The 17,500-nt window shown below is 42.4% G+C and overlaps 1 protein-coding gene across 1 annotated transcript in view; it reads left to right on the forward strand.

Moving 5' to 3' along the window:
- The window catches only part of LOC311048878 (SH3 and multiple ankyrin repeat domains protein 2-like), a 338,179-nt gene extending 334,608 nt beyond the window's left edge, over positions 1-3,571 (forward strand). The window contains exon 25 of the mRNA XM_084062202.1: positions 2,925-3,571. Coding sequence (XP_083918328.1) covers positions 2,925-3,522 — 598 coding nt within the window. The 3' untranslated portion in view covers positions 3,523-3,571. The remainder of the gene's footprint in view (positions 1-2,924) is intronic.
- Positions 3,572-17,500: the final 13,929 nt, after the last annotated feature.

Raw genomic sequence — 17,500 nt, forward strand, 5'->3', positions numbered from 1 at the left:
ACGGGGGGGGGGGGGAGAAAAAGCTGTGGATGAGTGGATTCCAGAGAAGCATTAGGTGGGACTGCTGACTTCAAACTTCACAGTCCCAACGCTGCTGCTATTTTTAGCTCCGGTATATTACTTTTTAAATTGTGTGCTTAGTTTGCCATCGTTGAAAAGGCTGGCTTGGCCCGCTGCTATACTTCTGGTGTAGGGCAGTGGTTCCCAAACTGGGGGGGGGGGGGCGGGCGGGACCCCCAGGTTAGGTTATTTTGGGGGGGATGTCCCCCATATGATTAGCTTAATGTGCAACATTGTTTTCTCACTCCACGGTAAACAAACCAACATACAGTATAAGTGTATACAGGGTATCTGTACATTTATAAATGTAATGACTTTTAAGACCTTTTTAATACCAAATTGGCCAAATTGTCAAATGTTACATAAGAAAGAGGCCTCGCACTGCGAGGCGTTGTGAGCTTGTAGATCGGCTCTTTTCACAATATGTATCTGTGGAACCGAGTGACCGAGCAAACTAAATGTAATGCCTCCACTCCTATAATTCCAAGTGCTTGTCAGGGTGGGGGTTCAAATATTCAAATATGAAGTAACGCGGGGTGCATGCTACCATTTTCTGTGATCACCCTTTCACCGCGGTGGTTCCTAAACTACAACATGAGGTCACTGAGCCGCGGTGATAAGCCACTCACCCGCTCACCTCAACACATCTCTCTGTTTTTACTGACCGAGTCACCGGACTATGAGCGCCTAGTATCATCACTTTTTAGGTGCAAACGTTTCCACCTAAAAGGTGAAAGGGTGATCATCTAAAATTGTAGCACGCAGCCACCTTAAAGGATCTACACCATGAATTAAAAAAAATTATAATAATATTTAATTTCATATTGTTTATGTCCCTCAAACGTGTTTCAAAAGGTTTGAGCCTAAATCAAGCCTCAGATATACTCATTCCAACTAACTTCTCTCTGGCTTATAAAGCACTTTCACCTGCAATACCACATTGTCCTGTTTGGCACGGGGCGCTATTGAGCCAGTTTGTATGCATGTTATCTCCTGGTTCTGTGTGGAAAAAGTTAAAAAAAATAATAATAATAAAGAAAAAAAAGTTGTTGTTTTTTTTACTGAAAAAAAGGGTGCAAATCAGTTTGGCCTGTTTTGAGACCAATTTACATAAAACCCCAGATATGCTGTGAAAGCCTGAGTGTTCAAACTGGGGCATTCTTGGGGATAGAAGAGAGTTAGGGGAGACCAAAAACACACAACAAAGAAGGAAAAGTTAAAATTCATGGTGTAGTCCCTTTAACACACAGAGGAGGATGATGTATTGTACAGTATGGGGGGGTATGATTAAGCTATTAAGGGATAATCAAAGGTGAGTAGGTCCTTACTGAGAAATAAACCCTGACAGGGTGATTTAGACTCCGACGCGGTGGAGTGGAGGGATCTGAATCACCCTGTCCAGATGTATGTCTCAATAATGACATGCTCACCATCTATCATCTCGCTTAATGGATTTGACCCAAAAGTAACAACGACATGATTCCATTGATTTGAAGAAGATTGAATTGCTTTACGGTAATGAAAGTATAGTTCGTTAATTTATGCCACATGTGCATCCAGTGCATCCGCTCGGAAAACATATTTGAAAACACTAGGAAGTGTTGATCAAATATGAATCGATATTCTAATTCTCACCTCATTTCTTTTCCCCAGAAAACCTTATTGAGTGTACTGTTCATCTGTACATGACATTGTGTGTTTGTTTACATGGCTGCCATGTTGGATATGGCACAAATCAAGCAGCACAGATTGATATGAGCCACATGGCCTGAGTCTTTGATTAGACTGTTATTGAGTCCAGCTGTCATTGTTGAGAAATAACAGACCGCTGGAGTCAGAATCGAGCATTCAACTAAGCCGTGCAATAATTGGATTTAAATGTCTGGATATAGATTTAAAGGCAGGCCCGTTATTTCTGTTGTGTGAAACGTATACTGTAGTGTTGGGAACACTACCACCTAGTGTTAGCTTGGCAACATTACAACTACAGAGTTCTGGATGGTGATCCAGACATTAATATTTGGTTATTTTTGTTTCATAAACAATCTAAAGTACTTAACACTAATCTTCCCACTTTAATTTAATCCATTCAATCCGGGACCTTATCTGAGTCATTTTAGATTTTAGCTTTAACCATTATTTTATACTTTTTTTTTTTTAATAGGCCTATATATTTTTTTAAAGCAAACATTTGCAACTCAAATCTTTGCTTCTGAGGGTCCCTGGAACTAAATCTTTTGAGATGGGGGTCTGTGGCCAAATACATATACACACACAGCACAACGCACGCTTGACAAGTGTCAAGAGGCCTCAATAGTTTCCTCTAAAAACGGTGTGTTTCCTCTAACCCATAAGACCGCTAACGCATACTGTGTCATTTTAAAGGGATTGACGGCAAGATAAGATAAACAAACACCGCACCTCCAGCAGTTCGTTTCCCCGACCACCAGGGGGTGACGCAGGAGGGACTTCCATACAGTTAAGGGGACTTCTGAAGGGGCCATGCCGAAAATCGGTTCTCAAACTTTTTTCATGTCGAGGACCCCCAAAATGATATGTATTTGGCCGCGGACCCCCATCTCAAAATATGTTGTTCCAGGGACCCCCATGAAGCAAAGATTTGAGTAAAAAAAAAAGTTGCGTTGAAAAATACATATGTTCAAAGATTTGCACGCATTTTCACGATTTTTCAAAAAAGTGCCGCGTTAAGAACTTGTAGATCTGATATTTTTGAATAGCCAAAGTGGTTAAAATCTAAAATGACACAGATGCGTTCCCCCGGTCTAAACGGGCTAAACGACGTCCTGTCTGTCCTTTATGTCCCTGAATAACGTCCTGTCTGTCTCTCTGCTCCTCCCACACAGGCCCCCCGTCATCACAGAAGACTCAGGAATGCGCGGGGGTGGGGGCGGCGCCCCCCTCACCACCTCCACCCCTCCCAGCAGCCTCCCTTCCTCCTCCTCCCTCCACCACCACTCCCACCTGGTCAGCCCGCCGGACTCCTCCGCCTCCTCGCTGACGCCGTGCTCCTCGCTGCCGCCGTCCGTGTCGCCCGGCTCCGGCGGCGGTGCGGCGCTCAGCGACGTCTTCGGCCTGCCCACGCCGCCCATCAGCGGCGGAGCGGGCGGGGGCGGCGGCTACAGCCTGAGCTCGTCGTCGTGCGGCGGCAGCGGCGCCGGCAGCTCGCGCTCGCCCTCGCCGCTCACGCTGATGCAGGCGGCCACCGCCGCCTCGGGGAAGCCCTTCGCCTCCAAGCCCGTGGAGCTGTGGAGCAAGACGGACGTGGCCGACTGGCTGGACAGCCTCAACCTGGGCGAGCACCGCCCGGCCTTCCTGGACAACGAGATCGAGGGAGCCCACCTGCCCTCGCTGCAGAAGGAGGACCTCATCGACCTGGGCGTGACCCGGGTGGGCCACCGCATGAACATCGAGCGGGCCCTCAAGCTGCTGCAGGACAGATAAAAAAAAACACCGGGAGGGACGGACGGCGGGACGGACGGACGGACGGACGGCCGGGGGACACGGGGGAGCGGAAGGGATCGGCGCCCCGCCGCCAGTTTTTAAAGTTCCACCGGACCTTCTTCATTCGTTGGTCGAACCGGACGTTTAGTCTCGAGTTTTTCTAAGTCAGGTTTAGAAGTATTTCGTCCGACCCGATGCTGCCTCTTAGTCGTTCTTTTTTTTTTGTTTTGGTCCTCTTTGTCCCGTAGTCGTCCTCCTCCTCTTCCTCCTCTGCCACCTCCCTCCCTCCCCCCCCCCCCCTCGTCACTGTTGTGTTCTCATCCCTCTTCTCAGCGTCCAGAGTGTCGGGGGAGCAGGGGGGATGCAGGGATGGAGAGAGAGAGAGAGAGGCGGGAACGGCTGCTACCGAAGCCCCATTGGAGCGTGAATTGGGCTCAAGTCTCATCCAGGAGGAGACCTGTCCCGGAGACACTCCGACATGTTGGTGTCCTTCGAACACTTTAGAATACTGGAGGAAAACTGGACGTAAAACTGGCGTGGGTGTTTTCTTTGAATTAATCGCAAGACGTTTGTTCGCTCACCCACCCAACCAACCACCCAACCAACAGCTTTGGAATACTGACTTGGAAAGTTGGAATAAGACATTTTGCGGCCCGCCACCACAGTGCGGGTGAAACCAAGAGCCAGCTGAGCTGGCGTTGCTTCTTTTCTATCTTTGCTAGAGTTTGTTCAGAGAATATTTCTTCACTATAAAAGTCCTGATTACCGGAGATCAATATTCTGGGTGCATTTAATTGTCGTAGAGATACCTTAACGGAAAACAAGACTCCATTTTTTGGCTTTTCACCTTGTTTGTGTCGAAATGGGGAACCTTATAGCTTATATGTTTGAACGAAAACCCTTAAACCATTAACTCACGCACACAAACACACACACACACACACACACACACACACACACACACACACACACACACACGACCCGTATGCACATTGACACACGCAAACATGGATAGGCTACTCAGTCTTTCACAAACGCACGTACGCTCTCACACACACACACACACACACACACACACACACACACACACACACACACACACACACACACACACACACAAACACACACACTTCTAGTGTGATTGTCTTCACACGTCGCCATGGGGGAGAGAGAGAGAGAGCAACGTATGGTGAATTTGTGGTGAGAGAAGGTGCATATCGTATCGGCAGGTACCCCCCGGTGTGTTGGGGTATAAACCCAGTCCTCCCTCCACCTTCTCATGAAGCCGCTAGAAGGAGCCAAACCCCAGAGAGCAGTGGATCACCTGATGTCACAAAAAAAGCGCTCAGAACGTGGTGGAGCCCAACACACACACACAGCATGGGATGTTTTACTCGCGTCTAAAAGAAAAATCACATTTCCATCCAGCGTATAGGGATGGGAAGATAATCGTTCTTATCGTTTTTAACGTGATAAAAATAAACGCTCACAATAAGCGACATATCGCGGAGATTTTACATTTATGGTGAAAGGTGTACTCTGTCATACGCTGGGATCAAATACGCTTTTTTGCTGAGCTGCATATCCGGTACCACTTAAACCCTCTATACTTAGGCAAACGTAAAGGGCACACTTAGTACGCTCTTTTTTTTCACTCTACACCGAATCTCTTTGCCAAACATGGCCGACGAGCTCATGTTGCGACTTGTTGTGAGCTTGTAGATTTGCATCTTTTGGCCGAACGTCGCCCCCCTCCCCCCAAGAAGGCGAATGCTGAGGTTCAAGGGTTTAACAAGGGTTTAAATGGGGCATTTCAAGAGTTTTAAGTATATTTTCATTATGGTGATTATATCGTTAATCACTATTATATTTTGGCCAGAATAATTGTGACGTGTAATCTTCATATCGTCTCATCCCTAATCTAGTGTTGTACCGTGCTTCTCTGGCCACAGGGTGGCAGTGTTGTCTTGTTGGGGCCTCGTCTGTCAACGCTGTGTCCAAAACGGTGTCAATTCTCTCCTTACTGTAACATGGAATTATTTTTAAATGTTTGTACGTACAAGTTATCATTGGATATCACTTATGTGTGGACAGGGTGGACAGTTACCAAGTGCATTTACTCCAGGAGGCTACTTTACTTGAGTACATTTTTTGACTATCTGTACTTTGAGTATTTGTATTTTTGGATACTTTGGATGACTTTCTCTCCACTACATTTCAAAGGCAAATATTGTACTTTTGACTACACTACATTTCTAAGAAGGAAAGAAAAAGTACATTATGAATTTAACCACTAAAGCCCTATTTCAAATATAGTGGGGGAAAAAACAATCTACAAGCCCATTTTGAGTTTGTAGATCGGCTATTTTCACTAATGTTTTTTGTGCATGCATTGCGATTAAAAAGAAAATGCACTTTGTAATTTGTACTTTTGAATACTTACGTATTTTTAAAAGCATGTACTTTTGAATACCTAACTAAAAGCACTACAGCACTACTTTATGTACTTTAACTCGAGTACATATTTGACAGAGTAACTTTCACGGAGTAATATACTGTATATAATATTTGACCAGGAGTATCCATGTACTTTGACTCAAGTACTGGGAGCCATTCCAGTTACTGACATTTGAATGGCCACGTCACTAGTTGATGTGAAAATAGCCGACAATTGCAGAGGATTAAATATACTATTGTTTTTGACAACAAATTTTGATTTAGTTTTAGTCATAGTCTTGTGAATCAAATTCCATTTATTTTAGTCATCTGAAATGTTTTACTGTTATAATATCATTAAATTATAGTTGACTAAATCTACAGTTGATTTAGTCGACTAACATGTATTTTGCCGGTGCCTTGATGGCGTCATAATGGCTGATTTTACACTTTGTTACATGCTGAAAATAGCAGATCTACAAGTGTTGTGAGCTTGTAGATTGGCTATTTTCAGAGCGCAACACCGGAGCGCAACCAAAACATAAAATGACTTGTCTTTTAGTTCTACAGGATCTCTTCTCCACTAGTCCCTCACTAACTTATTTTAGTCTAGTTTTTATTTGTTGACAAAATTGTCAATATATTTAGTCTTAGTTTTCGTCATCATAGCTTAGTTTTTATTTAGTTTTTATTTAGTTTTCCTCAGTGAAAAAAGGTAGTGGACGAAAAAAAGTTGTCACAGTTTTAGTCGACAAAATCCAGTGGCGTGCACAGACATTTTGAGTAGGGTTGTCCGATATTGGCTTTTTTACCGATAACCGATATACCGATATTGTCCAACTCTTAATTACCGATACCGATATCAACCGATACCGATATATGCGGGGATTATTGTGATTAGGGTAAGCTCAAATTTCATATCACACACACCATATACAGTAAGAACTCCTGTAACTTATTTATAAAGCAAAAATGTTTATGCTAATATCGGCCGATAATATCGGGAGGCCGATAATATCGGACATCCCTAATTTTGAGGGGCAGGTGCATAAGTAAATTATACTTTTTTTTGTTTACTTGGTCTGCTCTTTTTTCCCTCTACACCTATACCTCTTTGCCAAAAATAGCCGATCTACAAGCCCACAACGCCTCGCAGCGCGAGGCGTTGTGGGCTTGTAGATCTGCTATTTCTGGCTAAAGTTCTCCTCAGAAAAGGGATGCTAGGTTTCGAGTGGTTATGGTAAAAAGAAAAATCATATCACATAAAGATTTCGAGAACCCCCTGTAGTAACTCTGAGGACCCCCTAGGGGTCCCGGACCCCCTGTTGAAGACCCCTGCTGTGCCCTTTTTTCAAAAGGGCACTTCTGGTCAAGAGGGCAAAGGGCAGGTGCTGTAGCACCACCTAGAGTCTATCTGTGCACGTCCCTGACAAAATCAACACTGTTTCAACCACCTGGAAAACAGTAATGGATTGAAGCAGGTTTTTAACCACCTGCCTGCGACTTCATGTTGAACGCGCCACACGCGTTTTGAAAGCAGTAACTTAGTAACTATAATAGTTAAATGTTTTAAGTAACTTGCCCAACATTGCTGTTTACGCACAACTCAGTTCATACACAGCGTTGACAAATGACTGTCCTGATGTTTCTTTCTTGGTCATTTCTGTGTGTGTGTGTGTGTGGGGGGGGGGGGGGCTACTTGGACCTATCCTTTACCTATGTGGTTCTCAAACTTTTTCATGTCAAGGACCCCCAAATTAATATGTAGGCTATTTGGCCACGGACCCCCCAAATTAAACGATCGTGTGCCAGGGACCCCCATGCAAGATTTGTGTTGTTAAAATGTTTCACAAATATTCACCGATGTATATCGGATTTATATATAGTAGATTCACAAGCTTATAGATCTGCTATTTTCAAATAAAGCAGATCATGTGGTTAAACTGATGTTGATGCTATACGTTAAACTTTGGACCCCACTTTGAGAATCATCGCTCATCCCATCAGCATCGCAGACAGATGGCCCTGCAATGGTGTTTAACGTGTGAAACACTAAAGTCTTGATGGCTTTTAACTAAATAATAATAATCTAACAGGATCAGTGAGTAATGATGCAAAGGTGAAGGACGCTGTTAAGTAGTTAGATTGTGATCAAATGAACACAAAGCCAGTTTGAAAGGAACTCATTCAGGTATTCAGTTCAGACACTCCAGGAAGTGTACATTTTGCAGCGTAGACAACAACAACACAAACAAAGTTGTTCTACAAGTTTCCAGCTCTACACTATAGAACAGGGGTCTTCAATGTTTTCAGGCCTCAGACCCCCTATAGCTGAGAGAGAGATGAAGCAGGCACCCCCTCTATATTGTATAAAATTGTGTTTTAGATTTTTTTTTTAATCTCTTTTTTCCCTCTACAGCTATAGCTCTTTGCCAAAAATAGCAGCTCTACAAGCTCACAACGCCTCGCGCTGTGAGGCGTTGTGAGCTTGTAGATCTGCTATTTTCGGCTAATGTTCCCCTCAGAATAGGGATGCTAGGGTTCAAGTGGTTAAAAATCCTCTCACACAAAGATTTGGCGGACCCCCTAGGGGTCCCGGACCCCCTGAACAACACATGGTGTCCCGTTAGAGGGTGGAGCCTGTGAGTCGTAGAACCAGGGTAACAAAACGTAACTATACGTATTACGTAACCCAATGTGATATGCTGCCATTTTAGACGTTGCTCGATGGCACGGTCCAATCTAAGAAAACCCGAATCTGCTATAGCGTTGATGAGGTTCGTATGTGTTCGGTGCATGGTGTTTGGTTATGGGCTTTTTAGAAGTATATCGTGTGGACTATCTATATTATGAAGGGTGTGTGTGTGTGTGTGTGTGTGTGTGTGTGTGTGTGTGTGTGTGTGTGTGTGTGTGTGTGTGTGTGTGTGTGTGTGTGTGTGTGTGTGTGTATATATATAAGAGTGATATACAGAAGAGATTTTAAAAGATATACCGTATATATATATAAAGTGTTATTAAAGATTTAGAATTAAGTAAGACATTCTATGGAAGCGACTTAGAGGTGCCAGGTACTACTCTCATTTTACCCACCGTCCTTTTTAGGGGTACAGACCCATCCATTGGAGGGGTACACAAACCCATCCATTGGAGGGGTACACAATCCCCACCCCTTCAGAGAGAAGCACGGTACAATAGCTCCATGCTCAGCGCAACAAACCCAGTATCTGGAAACATATCGCCCTGGAAACCTTTGGTTCCATGTTGTTGTAATAGAGCAGGTTGAAAGGGACCTAGAGTACGTCATCCGCGTTACTTTATTTCTCTCTTTTCATTGTGCAGGTCCGCAGGTCTGCAGGACGCAAAGATCAATGAGAAAAGAAACATATACACAACCAACTCTGTGTTCTATGAACATTAGCCGTATGTTTGCGTTAGGATAAACGAGACACGAATCGATGAGGGTAAACGTTGCGCTCCATAGCACCCGTAAGCAGGATTTATACTGTTGTTGTACGACGGCGCGACGCAGTGAAAACAACGTATATTTATAAGCTCACAGCGAGGCCGCGTACAGGTCGGATATCCGCAGCACGCGAGCGAGCGCCATATCGTACGATGGAGCATAAATTGGCCGTTAAACTCGATTTATAATCTGTGGACCGACGGCGTCCCTTTGCCGAATAATGCAACAGACCTTTTCGGCGAGCAATCGGCACTGATCCGGTGAACTAAACTACCCCCACCCCCCACCCCCCCCCCCCCCCCCCGCTCCCTGTGTGTGACAGTATGCTAATTAAGACGTCGATGACATCATTCCTTTTTAACGAGGAGGCGGGTCCACTGAGTGAGGGCTCACGATATAGGAACAACGCTGCTATAATCTGTTCCTTTTTCCACGTTAACTTATTTTAAGAAAACGAAACACAACCGAGTGTCTGACGACGATGACGACGACGGAGGAGGAGAGAGAAAAAGCACAGTATTTTTAAAAGATTTGTATAAAGTTATATGACATTTTATAGAGCTTATTTGAAAAAAAAAAATGAAAAAAAAAAAGTTGAACTCTGATGTGTGGATTGCCAAAAAAAAAAAAGAAGAAGAAAATAAATAATATATAGATAGAAAAATGAGAACTTATTAGATTTATGGGTTATTTAAGAAGCAATATTTATTCAGAATGAATTTCCTTTGGTTGTGTTTTATTTCCCATTTTATATATCATGATAATTATCACTTGTCATTGTTTTAATGAAGACCTGGGTATAGATCCACTCTCTGTTTCACGTGTAGGATTATAAGACCTTTTGGACAGGTGACCAGGAGGCTATAATATAATATATCTGACCCGCTACCTGAACACAACTCTATTGTTTTCAAATTCCTGACTTCTAGAGTGTATAAAATCTGACTTTAACTGTAAATCTATGACATAGAAAAACTACGCACAACTATATGTATGAATACATTTTAAAAGAAAGGAGGTAAACATGTAAAAAAATAAAAATAAAAAAAAGAATAGAGATGACTGTCTTTATGGAAAACAACAAACAGAGCTGTAGAGATGAGTAGTAGTAGTAGTATACTAAGTGACCACTAGTGGGCACTAGGCCATGCTTTAGGACAGGCATGGCTACACTTACCCACATCCACTCCCCCCTTGAAAACACTTCCCATTTATTCATTGTCCAAACATTTTTGGGGTATTTTTTCTTTTTTCTTTTTTTTTTTTTTTTTTGGTTGGTAGATTTATTATTTCAGTCTTCATAGGAGCTTAAGATGTTTTGGGTAATTTTTTTTTTGTGTAAAGATTATAATTGTGTTCATGTTTTCTATGTTGCTGTAATTTTGTGCTACTGAATTCATCTTAGAGTCAACTAATTACTGAAACGAACGAGAGAGAGAGAGAGGAGTTTCCTGGTAACTGCACCCCCCCCCCCCCCCAACCCCCCGACACCCCCCCCCCCCCCCCGCCCCCCCTCCCCCTCCTCAATTCCTAGAAGACTTCTTGTATGGCAACCAAAATTCACTGTAAGAAATAAATATAATGTTGCACTAAGTGTTGTTTCCTCTCACTCTTTTTTTTAGCCCCCCCCCCTGTTCTATAGTCTAATTTGATTGGCCAAATGTTGCATTAGTCGACTATTAGTCGACTAATGCAACATTTGGCCAATCAAATTACCAACCAAAAACATTAAATATATATTTTTTTCTTTAAAAAAAAAAAAATATATATATATATATACATATATATACTTTTGTTTTTTACAAGCTCACAATGTGTCGCATCGTGATGCGTTGTGAGCTTAGATCTGCTATTCTCAAACGTTTTGATTCCAATACTTTTGTACTTTTACTCAAGTACATTTTGATTTCCGGAGTTTCACTTGTAACAGAGTACTTCTACATTGCAGTATTGATACTTTTACTTAGGTAAAACATTTGAGCACTTTTTCCACCACTGGTGGAGAGTCTTCAGAGAGGTTGACTTGGGTTTTCCTCTCCAACAGATCATCCACTCACCCCGGGGTGACTTCTTCTCAAAGCAATCAAACACTTTCCAGTAATAAAACCTATGAAAACTTCAAGGTCATTATCCTGATGCATGAGCTTACATTACTTAAGAGGAGAGAGAGGGAAAGCTCCATAAATCCTATCCACCTCCAGGCTCTTTCTGCAGGACCATAGACCATTTACAATGTAGGCATTTATTAACTCTGGTCCATAGCCTAGAAGGAGTTCTCCTTAAAGGGACACTTCACCCCCAAAAAACTTTGTTTCAATGGATTAGTCACCCCATGGAGACTTGAATTCATGGATATTTTTTAGTTTTTTGTCTCATTCCTAAACCAATAATTTGATGACCGGCAGCGGTTCCGGTAGGAGACACAACGAGTCTCCGTTGTGTCTTAGGAATGAGACAAAAACAAAAAAATATCCATGAATTCAAGTCTCCATGGGGTGACTAATCCATTGAAACAAAGCTTTTTTTGGGTGAAGTGTCCCTTTAAGGCTATGGACCAGAGCTCAAGTACTGTACTTAAGTACAATTTTGAGGTGCTTTTACTTTACAGGAGTACTTCCAATTTTATGTACTTTTACTTCTACCCAACTACATCTCAGAGGCAAATATTGAACTTTTACTCCAAATACAATTATTTGAAAACCTTAGTTACTAGTTACTTTGTAGATTTGGATTATCATTACAAAACATACATTGCCCACTTCAACCCTATATACATTTCGGAAAATAGCAGATCTACAAGCTCGCAATGTGTGGCGATGTGTATCTACAAGTGCACAGCAAGTGCTACAAGTGCTGCCTGTGACAAGTGAGCTTGTAGATTAGCTAAACCGGGCATAACTCTAGACATAACTTCTAAATGTTTACTTCTAAATTCTCTGAATCAGACCAACAAGACACAGAGCGTGACTTTAACAAATTAACATGACATAAAAATGTATACGTAACAAATGAACTTAATACAGCGTTATTATGGACTTATGGTCTTAGTAAAATACAGTCATTATACTAACTTATAGTGTCAACAGTTACATCACCGTTCTGCACGAGCTGTGAAACTAAAGCTTTTCTTTGTATGACGTCTCATGTTGATTCCCCGCACATCCACATGATGGCGCCAGAGCTCATGTTATCTTTGTGAGCTCAGTCTGAGGATCTGCTGAGTTTTTGACCCACAAACTCAAACACATCATTTGGTATATGAATGTGTGTGTGTGAATGGGTGAATGTAATACACAATCTATGTAAAGCGCTTTGGATAAAAGCGCTATATAAATGCACCATTCACCATAGAGAGCATCTTGACCAACTGCATCTCTGTCTGGTCTGGAAGCTGCAGTGAATCAGACTGGAAAACATGTGCAGAGAGTGGTGAGGACAGTGGAGAAGATCACTGGGACTTCACTGCCCTCCATTAAGGTGATTGCTGACAACCCATGTCTGACTACTAGGGCCAAAAACATCTTGACTGACCCTACCCAGTACCCACCCAGTACCCATCCAGTACCCATCCACACCATGGACTGTTCACCCTGCTGCCCTCTGGGAAAAGGCACCGCAGCATATGGGGAGCAGAACGGCCATCAGACTTGTGAACTCTACCCTGAAAAAAAGTGAAATAGTCCCGTACGAATGCAATACCCCCTAACCTTCTGCCTTATATGCTGCTGAAGGCTCCTGTATGCAATATTTTCTGTCTCATCATGAACTGACTGTTTTTTTTTATTTATTAGTGTTGTCTCCTTTTAGTATTCTAGTGTTAGCATTATTTTAACAAGGAGTAGTTTTTAGATCACACAGCCAGTGGAACGAAATGTTGTTCATTTATGCATTTCAATGACAATACTATCTATTTATCTAAATATGCTATTGCTGTTGTTGACAAAATTACCTAAATGCAGTTGCGTTAGAGCACCCCTTTTGGAGACACGATTGATATGAAAAGGATTGAAAACCACTGCTTTGTAGCAAAGAGAGCAGTGGCCGTACATATGGGCGAGTGTGGCACTGAATAATGATTTTGAGATTTTCTATCGCTCAACAGCAGACAGACAAACGGTGGCCGTGTCTTTCAAAGACTGAAACTATAAATAGCAGAGAGAACTGGAGACCAAATGTTCTACACACATTGTCATTAGATGAGAACTCTGTCTTCCTTTTTCTGGCCGAAGGAGAGTCGTGTGGTTGAAGAAGAGACCAAAGCCCAGCCGCTGAACATTCCACCATGATGGTGAGGACTGGGCCTGGGCCTGAATGCTGCCAACATGACGCACTGCACAGACTGGGCCTGGGCCTGAATGCTGCCAACATGACGCACTGCACAGACTGGGCCTGGGCCTGCATGCTGCCAACATGACGCACTGCACAGACTGGGCCTGGGCCTGAATGCTGCCAACATGACGCACTGCACAGGACAGGAATGATGCTGGGTAGCCTACTAAAATATTTTACTTAATTGGCATTAAAAAATGTATTTAAGTACATTATATACTTCCTTGCGGAACGCCACAACGTCTCAATGGGTTAACATCAGAGGCTTTACGACGGCGCTGCAGGCCCCTTCAAGGCCAAGGTCAGCGTGGGTCCTGTGACTGTGAGCCCCGCAGCGGAAGGGAGGCCTTTTCTTTCTACGCACGCGTTACAAACTCATGGAACTTCAGCCTACATTCATCTTGTTTAGCTGGAGGACCTTGGCCTGCATGCTCAGCCACCCTGAAGACATTGAACTCAACCGCTCCTTCCGGGAACCGAAACGCTCGCCCCAAAACACCCTCGCCCCCATTTTTTTCACAGACCCCCCCCCCCCCCCCCCCCAGCGGTTCTTGTGTTCTTGTGTTTGTTTTACTGTGGTTACGGTTAGGTTGTGCCCTATATTTCACATTCAATAAATCTGCCCCCCTCCAAACACGCACACGCACACACACACACACACACACACACACGCACACACACACACACACACACACACACACACACACACACACACACACACACCTCCATTGCTATGGAAATTCCACAGGTGCTTTATCTTTATTATCTCTATATCTTTATGACTCTAATGTCTTTGTCCCTATCTTTATGTTGTTGTGTTATTGTTAGCACTGTATTGTAGACCTTTGCCTGCTACACCTGCATTTGGCTGCTTGTACCTGTCCTGTGTGAGTATAGGCCTACTGGTAACCGGAGCACTCGCCCCCAAAACACGCACACACACATTTTCCCCACGGACCGCTCGCCCCAGCCGTTCTTGTATTCTTGCATTCGTTTTACTGAGGTTACGTTTAGGAATAAGGTTAGGTTTAGACATAGTTTTAATGACGTTACGTTTAGGAATAAGGTTAAGTTTAGGCATAGTTTTACTGAGGTTAAGGTTAGGAATAAGGTTAGGTTTAGACATAGTTTACTGATGTTAAGTTTAGGAATAAGGTTAGGTTTAGACATAGTTTACTGAGGTTAAGTTTAGGAATAAGGTTAGGTTTAGACATAGTTTACTGAGGTTAAGTTTAGGAATAAGGTTAGGTTTAGACATAGTTTACTGAGGTTAAGTTTAGGAATAAGGTTAGGTTCAGACATAGTTTACTGAGGTTAAGTTTAGGAATAAGGTTAGGTTTAGACTAGTCTCGCGTAGCCAGACCCAACTGAAAATGAAAAACAGCGACCTCAGAATCTGTTCTTGAGAGATTAGGTTTAGACATAGTTTTACTGAGGTTAAGGTTAGGAACAATGGCATACCCACCATAGAGGCAGGGCAGGCGGCCGCCTGCCCAACTAAAATCTAGCCTCCCCTAGAAAGTAAAGTAAAAGACTGAAAAACAGGCAGTGAAAAAAATCCAAAGAGAATAGTGGCCGTCGGACCTCCTTGTCCATTCCTTGTCCATAGGAATAAGGTTAGGTTTAGGCATAGTTTTACTGAGGTTAAGGTTAGGAATAAGGTTAGGTTTAGACATAGTTTTACTGAGGTTAAGGTTAGGAATAAGGTTAGGTTTAGACATAGTTTTACTGAGGTTACGTTTAGGAATAAGGTTAGGTTTAGACATAGTTTTACTGAGGTTAAGGTTAGGAATAAGGTTAGGTTTAGGCATAGTTTTACTGAGGTTAAGGTTAGGAATAAGGTTAGGTTTAGACATAGTTTTACTGAGGTTAAGGTTAGGAATAAAGTTAGGTTTAGACATAGTTTTACTGAGGTTACGTTTAGGAATAAGGTTAGGTTTAGACATAGTTTTACTGAGGTTAAGGTTAGGAATAAGGTTAGGTTTATACATAGTTTTACTGAGGTTAAGTTTAGGAATAAGGTTAGTTTTTAGACATAGTTTTACTGAGGTTAAGGTTAGGAATAAGGTTAGGTTTAGACATATTTTTACTGAGGTTAAGGTTAGGTTTAGACATAGTTTTACTGAGGTTAATTTTAGGAATAAGGTTAGGTTTAGACATATTTTTACTGAGGTTAAGTTTAGGAATAAGGTTAGGTTTAGACATAGTTTTACTGAGGTTAAGGTTAGGAATAAGGTTAGGTTTAGACATAGTTTTACTGAGGTTAAGGTTAGGAATAAGGTTAGGTTTAGACATATTTTTTACTGAGGTTAAGGTTAGGTTTAGACATAGTTTTACTGAGGTTAAGGTTAGGAATAAGGTTAGGTTTAGACATAGTTTTACTGAGGTTAAGGTTAGGAATAAGGTTAGGTTTAGACATAGTTTTACTGAGGTTAAGGTTAGGAATAAGGTTAGGTTTAGACATAGTTTTACTGAGGTTAAGGTTAGGAATAAGGTTAGGTTTAGACATAGTTTTACTGAGGTTAAGGTTAGGAATAAGGTTAGGTTTAGACATAGTTTTACTGAGGTTAAGGTTAGGAATAAGGTTAGGTTTAGACATAGTTTTACTGAGGTTACATTTAGGAATAAGGTTAGGTTTAGACATAGTTTTACTGAGGTTACATTTAGGAATACCTGGTGTCCACTGTTCCGAGGTCACCATATGTGACCCGGGGCGAGCGTTATTGCATTTTGTACACTCTCAGAGAGAGTTATGTATAAGCAAAGCAAAGTTTGTTGTTTACCCAGGGTGTCGGACTAAGTACGAAACTTGTTTCCAGCCGGACCCTGCATGGAAGCCTTGCTCAAGGGCTATTCAGCGGTGATTCATGATCGATGTGATGAATTGGGGAATTGAACTAGGGACCTTCCGGTATCAAGGCCGCCCCTCTAACCACTAGGCCACCGCTGCCACTATGTCTCATAACTTATATGACAACTTATGTATGTGTTTGAAATCAAAAAGTTTGAGAACCAACCACATTCAACAATGCCATGAGCAGTCAGAGCAACGCTCAACCACAACGCCGAGTGTGGCCGAGGTTTGACGAGCGTGCCCGAGTGATGCTGCCGAGAACCAGTGTTGCCAGATTCTATGTGAGAAATACGCAGCCAGGTCTAGGAAAACAAGCCCAAAAGAAGCCACTATTATATTAGGCCACATGAGCACTTTAAACCTACAGTAGGCTATATACTGTATACACTGGCCATTTAAAAATAGACAATCTCCAAGCTCACAACGTGTCGTGATGCAACACATTGTGAGCCTGTAGATCGGCTATTTTCAAAATAATCTTGAAATAAAATGGAAGATTTATATTTTTTTTTAAAAAGACTTTAACAACACAAATGTGGTATGGAGCTCCCTGACACAAAATATTTTCAGGTGGGTGTTAGGGGACAAATACATATAACCTGGGGGTCCATGACATGAAAACATTTGAGAACAACTGGTTTAAATAATAATTACAAAACAATTTGGACACAAGCCCAAATAAGCAACTACACTTTATAAACAGGCCCAAAAATATATATATTATGAAAATATATTATTTACAAGGAACTTTACAGAAAAGAAGGCCAAAGTTGCTTATAATAATCAGACATGGCAACGCTGCCGAGAACAGCCGACTTTTGCCGAGTGTCGCTGTCCTCCTCCGACTGGCCGTGTTGCCATGTCCGCTTATTATAAGCGACTTTTGGCTTGTTTTC

The sequence above is a fragment of the Gymnoscopelus microlampas genome, assembly GCF_963454915.1.
Source record: "Gymnoscopelus microlampas genome assembly, chromosome: 1".
Taxonomy (NCBI): Eukaryota; Metazoa; Chordata; class Actinopteri; order Myctophiformes; family Myctophidae; genus Gymnoscopelus; species Gymnoscopelus microlampas.